This window comes from Eriocheir sinensis, unplaced genomic scaffold, assembly GCF_024679095.1.
Source record: "Eriocheir sinensis breed Jianghai 21 unplaced genomic scaffold, ASM2467909v1 Scaffold223, whole genome shotgun sequence".
Lineage (NCBI taxonomy): Eukaryota > Metazoa > Arthropoda > Malacostraca > Decapoda > Varunidae > Eriocheir > Eriocheir sinensis.
Genome location: NW_026111525.1, coordinates 415,602 through 427,500, shown reverse-complemented (window position 1 = coordinate 427,500; position 11,899 = coordinate 415,602). Strand labels below are relative to the sequence as shown.

The window sequence follows — 11,899 nt, the reverse complement described above, 5'->3', positions numbered from 1 at the left end:
TTATAAATAAAGAATGCATACGTTTAATTTTTCTTCATTTATTTTTATTAAATTTTGTCATTAAGTACTCTTTTCATTTCACTGGGTATACATGGAAACAAATGTTTTTTTTTCTTTCTTTCTTTATCAGCGATAATGAACTATAATTCACATTGTCATTCACATTGGAATTCGGAAGCAGAAAAAGTAGTAAACGAAGCATATACTAGCTCTTATTCTTATTCCTTTTACTTTGTTGAGAAACAAAGTGTATGCTGAAAATTTGGAATTAAATATTAAGTGGAATTAATAAGACAGTCAATCTACAGTAATATTTTTGCATATCTATTAATGTTAAGCACATCAAAAATCTGAACGTGAAACTAGGTATAATGTGCAATTTTAGACAATTGAAAATCCCGGGAAATCCCGGGATCCCGGGATTAGGGCTAATTTTATCCCGGAATCCCGGGACAAAGAAAAAGGTCCAGAACGACAATCCCTAGTAACATTCACAATTGGCTTGTGGACTGGCTCTCTGAGCGGAAACAGAGAGTAGTTCTAAACGGTGTTACATCTAACTGGCTCGATGTCAGAAGCGGCGTACCTCAAGGATCAGTGCTTGGCCCCATGCTCTTCTTAATTTATGTAAATGATATCGATGATGGGCTCACTTGCAAAGTATAAAAATTTGCTGATGACACAAAAATTGCTTGTAAAGTAACTGCGACACTCGACGAAGAAGCTTCACAATCAGATCTAGATCGACTTGCACGTTGGGCCAATCAATGGCAAAAGAAATTTAACGTTGACAAATCTAAAGTGTTGCACATCGGAAAAAATAACAATCGCGTTCGGTACGTAATGAATGGCCAACAACTTTCTGCAGTAAGTAAAGAAAAGGATCTTGGAATCACTATATCAAGCGATTTAAGGCCCGGTCAGCATTGTTCAGAGGTAGTTAAAACTGCAAACAAATTGGTTGGCTTCATCGGACGAGTCTTTAATAATAAATCGGAAAAAGTAATATTAAAACTATAATTCGTTGGTTCGACCCCGTCTAGAGTACTGTGTACAGTTTTGGTCTCCCTATTACAGAAAAGACATAGAAAAGTTGGAACGGGCTCAGCGAGGAGTAACAAAGATGATTCCTAGGTTGATAAATTTGTCATATGAACAAAGGCTTAATTAAAGAAGTAAATTTATTCAGCCTATCAAAACGAAAAATCTAATAGAAGTGTTTAAAATGTTTAAAGGATTCAGTGATATTAATGCGGTAGATTACTTTACAATTGATCGATCAAATAGAACAAGAAGAAATCACAATTTGAAGATAAGTGGTAAAAGATTCTCGTCGCACGAAGCTAAACACTTCTTCTTCAATCGAGTTGTTAATGTCTGGAACTCTCTACCCTGTGATGTCGCTGATAGTACAACAGTTACGGCCTTCAAGAATAGATTAGACAAGTATTTTGAATCCAACCAGCAACTAAGATATTACTCATTGTCGTAATAACGTAAAGTTCTTTCGAATACTGGTGTCCTTGTCCGTTTTTATGGCCCGGTTAGGGGTAGCAGTAATGGTAGTTCTTTCCTCTTTCCTACGTAATTTCCATGCATTTCCATGCTGCATGGTTCTTTTTCGTTTCCTGCCAGCATTGGCTGGAGGGATGGGGGGAGCCTTCGCCTTTGCTGTCCTTCATCTTCCACCTTTGGTTAGATAGTTAGTGTAGCTTGTCACAAACAGCCTCGTAAGGACCAGCAGGTCTGCTGTTGTTTGTTCTTTCTTTGTGTCTTTGTGTGTTCCTTCTCTCTCTCTCTCTCTCTCTCTCTCTGAAATAGAATCTTACGTAGGGATTCGATGCATCCCTTGAAGGAAATACTTTCCTTGAGTTCTTCCCTTATTTTGTGCAATGTAGGGAGTTCTTTCTCTTCATAGAATCCTAGAACAGTTCTTCTAATTACACGTTGATCAAAATCGTCTACATTTTTCACTGTTGCAGCACGGCCCGTTTTCTTCGGGTACGAGAATACAGGCTATCTTGGTGACCTGTTCATCATGCACTCATGATCCAGTTTGGCGCAGACTCTTTCAACAGTTCTTTCACTAAAATTAGTGGCTCTCGCTGTTCTTGCAGTTACTCTTGTGAGTGGTATGATAAATCCTCTGTTGTTTTTTCGTCTAAAAAGTACTTGTTTACATTGTAAATGAGTTCTTTCTCGCGGCTGTGCAGCCAACGACGTGAAGAGGCAGGGAGAGGGAGGGAGGGGAGAGGCAGAGGCGGGAGCGGGCCACCCATGGGCCCACCTGCTGACCCTTCCATGACCTTGAGAGAAGTGACCTGGGAAGGCTGGGCCCTGGATGTGTAAAATGACAACGTTGGAATACAACGTTGACAAGTGTCGTGGTATTTATACAAAATCTTTGTTAGTATCTAAAAACGAAACAATCTTAACGCTATATGACCCTATTGGATTATCCAATTATTTAATTAAATTTATTTAAAGGTAGTAAATAGCTGGCATATGAGAGGAAGCGAGAAGTGTTGCGAGTGTGTGGCAAGGTGCGGTGCGGGGCTGACCCGCACCTCTCACCCCCCAATCCGCCAGTTCATTCTGGATTCACTATAGTAGTAGTAGTAGTAGTAGTAGTGGTAGTAGTAGTGGTAGTAGTAGTGGTAGTAGTAGTGGTAGTAGTAGTAGTAGTAGTAGTAGTAGTAGTAGTAGTAGTAGTAGTAGTAGTAGTAGTAGTAGTAGTAGTAGTAGTAGTAGTGAATAATAAGAAAATTTTCATACCATTATTTCATCTATTCTCTCTATTCTGTCCTGTCCTACCACACGTAGATTACTAGTAGTAGCGGTAGTAAACAGACACCCTCGCCATAGACCGACAGGTCTTCTGGTGCCTGTTCTTCCTATGTATTCCTATGTATTTCCCACCTCCTCTTTCCCGTCTCCTCCTCTTTCTTCCTCTCCTAATCTTCTTCCTCCTTTTCCTCCTTCCTTCCCCCTTTAGCTCCTCCTACTCCCTTCCCTTTCCCTGGCTACTTGGAGATTAACGCTGCCTCTTCCTGCGGAGTGTCAAAATTCATCAGTGTTCTTCTTTTTAGTTTCACTCACAAGTTACACACATACGAGTCGAGGTGATAGTACCAATAGAACAGTGCAGGAGTGAAAAGAGAAGATGGCGCCACTATAAACACTTGCCTGCGCCATGACGGGCTGAAGCCGAGCACCATCCAGGCCCCTCAAGCAAGCCTACCGGCGCTATAGCGTAGACGTAAAAAAAAAAAAAAGATTGTTGGTCACGTGATATATGGTGCCTCTATGATAGAAACCTTCAGTGTGTGTGTGTGTGTGTGTGTGTGTGTGTGTGTGTGTGTGTGTGGAAAATCTAGCATCCCTAAAATCTGGCTGTGTATCGACAACAACAACAACAACAACAACAACAACGATAGTAGCTAAACAATGGACGTCATAACAAAACAAACAAAAAAGCACAAACAGTTGCCTCGGCCGTTCACTCACTCCTTTCTTCCTTTCACTCTATACATTCACCTTTCCAAAGACAGCACCCTGAGGTCACGTTAATTAATCTTCCAAAACTCCACATTTCCGTATTACCGCGGCGCCAGTAACTACCCTATCGAGTGTGGTGTGTTTACCCGTGTACCGGCGGCCTCACCTGAGTCACGACCGTCAGCTCACATAACAAAGCCTGGCAACAATGCAGCGTGGAGGCGGCGGAGGGGGAGGAGGCGAGGTAAACAATTAGGTATTCAGAGTAAAATTTAATGTATTGGAAGGTGACGAAGGTTTGGGTCCGTAAAGGTTAGGTTATGAGAGGAATTAAAACAGTGCTGGTGATTTGTGGCTATGTGTGTGTGTGTGTGTGTGTGTGTGTGTGTGTGTGGGTAGGTGCATAACAATGGTGGGTCACGCCAGGGAGGCACTCGACAGCTTGGCCTGGCCCGCGGTGTTATGGACTCAATCAACACGAGTATATGGCGTTGTCGATATCTATACAGGCGGACAGACTCAAATCTCTAAGTCGCCTGTGCTTCCTGTCTTACTGTGTGGCTGTGAGAAAAGTTGGAAAATTTATTTTAGTCGGCGCAACATCTGTGGTCATATGCCGGAGAGAGACAGAAGGGGAAGGAATTATAGGAGAAGGGAACAGACCCCATGAGACGGGACACAACCCCCGATTAATACCTGATACCCATTCACTGCTGGGTGGACAGGGGCGTAGGGTATCGGAAAAGTCGCCCAATTTTTTCCACTCCGCCGGGAATCGAACCCAGGCTCTCTCGGTTGTGAGCCGAGTGTGCTAACCACTGCACCACGAAGCCCCCTGTGTGACAGTGAGACATGGACCCTGAACAGTGGCTTGGAGAGGCGTGTCGATGCCTTTGGTGCCAATTATCTTCCCAGGGTCACGGGGCATCGCTGGAGTGACTCCGGTTGGTATTATAAGACACTTCCGGTTCTCACATCAGCCATTTAATGATCTAAAAGTCAAAGAGGGGGTCGATCGGGTTCTAATGAGTGTTTCTTTAGTTCCATGGCACAGAGGAAGGGTCAAACTACCACCAGGGTCATAAAACTACTGCTGGAAATGCCCACAACTCCTACGAAAGCCTTGTCAAATTTGTGTATTTTGACAAAGAAATGTCTTGTAATACGACCCGAACGTGTAGAACCAACGACTACTCTAAGGCTCATGTCTTCAATTTAAATGTGAATTATATATCTACATGTACTTTCGATGAAGAATAACCATTGTGCGATGGAAATAAAACCTCTGACTTTGACTACTCCGTGAAACAAAATCTAGGCCTGTTACCAGCTTAATCCGCTATTACCAGTAGTAGGTGTATTTCTGTCTGTGTGTGTGCCTGTATATCCGTCTGCCTGTATGTGTCTCCCCCAAGAGGTCCTTTCCAAATGGATGTACTCAGGTCTAACAGGAAGAGTCTAACGAGCGTGGTCACAAACGCCATCTTTATTAACTTGGTACCAAACGTTTCTGTCTTGGTCTAAAAACGAACAAATTTCAGCAACGTGAATAAAAACAAAATAAAAATAATGTTTAGCAATATATATATATATATATATATATATATATATATATATATATATATATATATATATATATATATATATATATATATATATATAAAAAAATGAGCATATTAAGCAACATTTAGGGAAACTGCAGACATTATTCAGTGAGAGACTAAGGTTTGTCCCGTGCCTCGTTGGTCCAGCACAGTACTGTTTGTGAATAAAAGTTTAATCAGTCAACACTTACCCCCGAGGGTCGCCACCGCCACCACCACCATCACGCGGGGGCCCAGCGACGCCATCTGGAGGGAGGAAGAGAAAGGACACAGTGAGGCTCATTTTCTTCAACGTTTCGGAGCCCAAGCACTCGCATTGGACAATGTTTTCGTAGGGGTTGTGGGCATTTCCAAAAGTAGTTTTATGACCCTGGTGGAAGTTTGAGCCTTCCTCTGTACCGTGAACCTAAGAAACATACATTTGACAACGCTTTCGTAAGAGTTTGGAACATTTCCAGGGGTAGTTTTATGACCTTGGTGGTAGTGTGACCCTTCCTCTGTACCGTGAACCTAAGAAACACACATTTGACAAGGCTTTCGTAGGAGTTTGGGGCATTTCCAGGGGTAGTTTTATGGTCCTGGTGGTAGTGTGACCCTTCCTCTATACCGTGAACCTAAGAAACATACATTTGACAAGGCTTTCGTAGGAGTTTGGGGCATTTCCAGGGGTAGTTTTATGGTCCTGGTGGTAGTGTGACCCTTCCTCTATACCGTGAACCTAAGAAACATAAATTTGACAAGGCTTTCGTAGGAGTTTGGGGCATTTCCAGAGGTAGTTTTATGACCCTGTTGGTAATATGAGCCTTCCTCTGTACCATGAACCTAAGAGACACATATTTGACAAGGCTATCGTAGGAGTTTGTGGGCATTTCCAGGGATAGTTTTATGACCTTGGTGGTAGTTTGAGCCTTCCTTTGTACCGTGAACCTAAGAAACATACATTTGACAAGGCTTTCGTAGAGAGTTCGGGGCATTTCCAGAGGTAGTTTTATGACCCTGGTGGAAGTTTGAGCCTTCCTCTGTACCGTGAACCTAAGAAACATACATTTGACAACGCTTTCGTAAGAGTTTGGGACATTTCCAGGGGTAGTTTTATGACCTTGGTGGTAGTGTGACCCTTCCTCTGTACCGTGAACCTAAGAAACATACATTTGACAAGGCTTTCGTAGGAGTTTGGGGCATTTCCAGGGGTAGTTTTATGACCCTGGTGGTAGTGTGACCCTTCCTCTGTACCGTGAACCTAAGAAACATACATTTGACAAGGCTTTCGTAGGAGTTTGGGGCATTTCCAGGGGTAGTTTTATGGTCCTGGTGGTAGTGTGACCCTTCCTCTGTACCGTGAACCTAAGAAACATACATTTGACAAGGCTTTCGTAGGAGTTTGGGGCATTTCCAGGGGTAATTTTATGACCCTGGTGGTAGTTGGAGCCTTCCTCTGTACCGTGATCCTAAGAAACATACATTTGACAAGGCTTTCGTAGGAGTTTGGGGCATTTCCAAAGGTAGTTTTATGACCCTGTTGGTAATTTAAGCCTTCCTCTGTACCATGAACCTAAGAGACATATATGACAAGGCTATCGTAGGAGTTTGTGGGCATTTCCAGGGATAGTTTTATGACCTTGGTGGTAGTTTGAGCCTTCCTCTGTACCGTGAACCTAAGAAACATACATTTGACAACGTTTTCGTAAGAGTTTGGGGCATTTCCAGGGGTAGTTTTATGACCTTGGTGGTAGTGTGACCCTTCCTCTGTACCGTGAACCTAAGAAACATACATTTGACAAGGCTTTCGTAGGAGTTTGGGGCATTTCCAGGGGTAGTTTTATGACCCTGGTGGTAGTGTGACTCTTCCTCTGTACCGTGAACCTTAAAAAACATACATTTGACAAGGCTTTCGTAGTAGTTTGGGGCATTTCCATGGGTAGTTTTATGACCCTGGTGGTAATTTGACCTTTCCTCTGTAACATGAACCTAAATAAAACATTCATTAGAACCCGATCGATCAAATTTTAGGCCTTTATATATATTTGATGTGAGAGACAGAAGCGTATGAGATGTTTTTTTAACAGTGAAGGAAAACGGCTGAGTAAGGGAGAACCGAGGGAGAACAGCTGAGTAAGGGATAATAACTAAGTATACGTGTTCAATGCGACTTTTTTTCTCTCATTTTTTCCCTCAAGTTGTTAATATAAAAACAGAAAAAGAGAACAGGGAGACGAGTTAGGTAAAGGAGAACAGCTGAATAAGGGTGGACAGGCAGCAGCTCAAAGGCAAAAATAAATGAGAAAAAAAGTCCGCTGATCACTGCTCATATGAAAGCAAATAGAGAAGAGGTTGGAAAGTTTCATTTAGTCGGCGCAACATCTATGGTCATATGCAGGAGAGAGACAGAAGGGGAAGGAATTACAGGAGAAGGGAACAGAACCCCAGGAGACGGGACACAACCCCCGATGAATACCTGGTGCCCATTCACTGCTGGGTGGACAAGGGCGTAGGGTATCGGAAAAGCCGCCCAAACTTGTCCACTCCGCCCGGGAATCGAACCCGGGCTCTCTCGCTTGTGAGCCGAGTGTGCTAACCACTGCACCACCAAGCCCCCCCAGGTCTAAGGAGTGGCCAACTTCGTGTAGAGAGAAGTCTTGATACTCTCTTTCCAATACCAGTACCAATTTACTACCAATACCAATACTAATACCAGTCCAAGGGTTGTGGTCCTCTGCTAGGCTCTGGTCAAAAGAGATCCGTTTGTCCTCCTCTTTTCTTCCTTTTCCTCCTCCTCCTTTTCCTCCTTTCCTTCTTCCCATTCCTTGACACTTTTCCTTTTCAGGTCGTCTCATTTCCTTCTTATATTTTTCTCTTCCTTCATTTTCTCTCTTTCCCTCCCTTTTCCTCCCTCCATCATCCCTCTTTCCTCCTCTTCGGTGTAAATATGGGACCTGTTCTTCTGAAGCATCTCTCTATATATTTTCACCCTTATTTCGCATTGTATCTATGTAAATGCGTCTATATAAAAGGCCTCGTATCTGTGTAGTCTTCCGAAGTGTATGACGTCATGAGGCTGGAAGAACGATGACGTCATGAGTGCACCGTGACGTCATCGATTTTATTTTTCCTGTTTTTTCAGTGTTAGCCTAGTTTGACCTTTTCCGTCCTTTTGCTCTGTTTTTTCTGCTATTTTTCTTGCCTTCTTTCCCTCATGTTTCCATTTCCTCCGTTTCCATCTTTCCTCTTCGTTTATTTATTTATTTTTTTTTTTTTGAGGCCAACTTCGTGTAGAGAGGGCCTTGATACTCTCTCTCCAATACCAGTACCAATTTAATACCAATGCCAATACATGTACTAATACCACTCCAAGGGTTGTGGTCCTCTGCTAGGCCAGATGAGGGGGCGTCGCTCTATACTATGGAAAGACTATTTTTGAATGAGTGTGGCGGGCACGGAAGACTCTTATAAACAAAAGAAACATGATTTTTCTGTGCCATCTTGGTAACGACGAACACACACACACACACACACACACACACACACACACACACACACACACCGAAACAACCTGAGTATAGATAATGTCAAACTAAAAAAACAAAAAATAATAATTCATCACGTTTTTATATTAGAACAAAACTTGAAATAAAAAAAAAAAATGACATATAAGAAGGAAACATTAAATTTGTTTTATTTTCATTTTCTTTTTTTCCTTTCATTTATATAAGGAAGTACAACATTTAATTTCCTTCGACAACACGGCCACGAAGTCTGCGTCTGCCTCTCACTAGCAGACAGTTGATTATGCTCAGTCTGTGCCTAAAACATCTATAAAACATTAATTCAGAACCGACCAGACAGTTGATTATGCTCAGTCTGTGCCTAAAACATCTATAAAACATTAATTCAGAACCAACAACTTGAGTGTGCCAGGATATTCTTGGTCTTAACTTGTGAAGCAGGCCACGGTAACTCCGGCCCTGACGAGTGAGGTAACAGTTCGACCCTAAACGCCAACAACAAACAGTTACACGTATTAACCTCAATAACAACACTACAAAGAACGTTGACCCGCTGTTCATTACTTAACTGTCCCTGCATCACCATACGTGTGTACTTTTCCTTGTAATATTTCATAGTTATTAACGCGTCTGTTGCTACTTTTAGTTTGTCACAGGGCGTGCCATCGCAGCTATCAAGGAGCCGCTCTTTAATCATTGATGAGATCGGTAATTGGCGGTGGTCTTGAGGCGTCCCCAATGTTTGCCGGCCGGGGTGAACGGACGCTCTGACCCACGCGGCTCCAGACACAGACATTACAGAGCACGGTATATGTTGACCGGAAAGTTGGAAAGTTTCGTTTAGTCGGCGCAACATCTGTGGTCATATGCCGGAGAGAGACAGAAGGGGAAGGAATTATAGGAGAAGGGAACAGACCCCAGGAGACGGGACACAACCCCCGATTAATACCTGGTACCCATTCACTGCTGGGTATCGGAAAAGCCGTCCAAATTTTTCCACTCCGCCCGGGAATCGAGCCCGGGCTCTCTTGGTTGTGAGCCGAGTGTGATAACCACTGCACCACGAAGCCACCATGTTGACGGGAGGATGGGACGATTTTATTTTCCTCTTCTTCTTTTTTTACAGCAAAGGAAGCAGTTCAAAAGAAAAACCAAACAAAATAAATCACAAAACGCACTGATCCACGCAGCGCCACAGACAGCCTTGACATTACAGAGCACGGGGCATGTTGACGAGAGTAAGGGACATTATTCTTTTCTTTCAATCTTTTATATACAATAAAGGAAGGTATACGCAAGGACAAAAAAACAAAACACCTTTGTTGGGTCCATTGAACAGAATTTGAGCGAATCCTATAGACATGGATTTGTGTTGGTAGGTAACACTGGCTCGACTCTACTCATTGGCACCCACCTAACCAACACAACACCATGTCTATAGGTTTCGCTCAAAAGTTTATTCAGTCGACCATTGAGTGTTCCGATACTTTTTTTGCCGACTGTACCCCCGCGGAGATACCATCATGGGTTTTTTGTCGGGTGGCGGCCCATGAAGAGGGTGCCGAGCATAGAGGTATAGTCTGTTCAGAGCATGAAGTCGATTCAATGGTTGGCAGATTCCGGTATTCCCATGAGTGCGGCACTGCCAATTTGACCGCCAATTATCAGACGAGCACCGTCTCCCTACCTACCCACCCACAATCCACCTGTTTATCTCTCTCTCTCCGTCTCTCTCCCTCTCGACCCGGGGGAGGGACCTAAGAGGACACGCCGACCACCACCACTACCTCCACTACCACCACCACCACCAAAACGTGGCAACATGGGAAAAAAATCTTTGCCACATGTCATAGAATTTATACAAATCGTTGTTATAATCCTAAACATCGACACTCATTGTACTATGTAGCTTCCTTTACTATATACAGAATATATAAAATATCACTTTCAAATAGCACATGGATGGGAAATAAGAGAGAGAGAGAGACGCATTTACGAAGGTTGATTTGGCAGCATGGCTAGAGGTAAACGACGATACCAGCTCCACCCTGAACCGTCTTCATGCTCTGAACAGACTATATAATTGGTGGAGTCGACACGGCCCGCTCATCCCATTCATTGAGGTGAGGCCGACGAGCTATCAGATTTACGACCAAAAGATGGGGGTTGGCGAGCCTGGCCGAGCCCATTAAGAGGGAGCCTGGCCTGACAACACCTGACAACACCTGGCCGTAAAAATGACAGCTCGGGCGGATTCACTTAATTGGGTTGATGTCGACTCCACCAATTCTACCTCCATGGTGCCGACAGAACGACTCTACCGGCTGACGTCGAGGACTGGCATGTCTTTTTTATTTATTCAAGGGTATAGTAAGAAGAGTAAGTGGGTTAGGGGTGAAGATGCAGGTGGGGAAGAGGGAAAAGTTGGAAAGTTTCGTTTAGTCGGCGCAACATCTGTGGTCATATGCCGGAGAGACAGAAGGGGAAGGAATTATAGGAGAAGGGAACAGACCCCAGTAAACGGGACGCAACCCCCGATTAATACCTGGTACCCATTCACTGCTGGGTGGACAGGGGCGTAGGGTATCGGAAAAGACGCCAAATATTTTTCCACTCCGCCCGGGAATCGAACCCGGGAAAAAACAATAACAGCGATAGAGGGAAGCAAACATTATATTAGTGATAGAGAAAAACAATATAGCAGGTGAAAGAGAGAACAAATGAACATCCACCCCCGTTGGGCATTCACAGGCCACGGGAACGCCTTCGACTCAGGGGGAACCGAATCAGGCCTTTTTTTTTTTTCTTTTTACGTGTACGCCTATAGCGCCGGTAGGCTTGGTTGAGGGGCCTGGATTGTATTCGGCCCCAGCCCGTCATGGCGCAGGCAAGTGTTTATAGTGGCGCCATCTTCTCTTGGCTCATGCTGCCCCGCGGAACTCCTTCTTGATTCACTTGGACTGTTTCCTCTAGAGTCCGGGTTGATGGGTGGTCTTCAGGACAGCATGTGGGTAGTTTTAAGCCACTCGGCGGTGACTGAAAAATCCGAGGTGGTAGCGTAGGGATTCGAACCTGCGTCGTCCATCACGCGGTGAATGTGGGCCCAGCACGCTAACACTCAGCCACTGCCTACCCAGTGCTCAAATAATTACTATTCTCCAATTTTCTGAGCGCGTTTGAGGCTTGGCTACTTTAAGGTACGGTCCACTACCAGCACAACCACATGAAAGATTATACTTGTCCTTGTACTTCAATAAATATGAGAGCTGTCAGTATGCGATTTGACAACAGGGA

At 43.8% G+C, this 11,899-nt stretch overlaps 1 protein-coding gene across 1 annotated transcript in view; it reads right to left on the bottom strand.

Annotated features, from left to right (window-relative positions):
• Window positions 1-5,366, bottom strand: part of LOC126990918 (uncharacterized) — a 58,596-nt gene extending 53,230 nt beyond the window's left edge. Inside the window, exon 1 of the mRNA XM_050849556.1 lies at window positions 5,294-5,366. Coding sequence (XP_050705513.1) covers window positions 5,294-5,348 — 55 coding nt within the window. The 5' untranslated portion in view covers window positions 5,349-5,366. The remainder of the gene's footprint in view (window positions 1-5,293) is intronic.
• Between the last annotated feature and the right edge of the window lie 6,533 nt (window positions 5,367-11,899).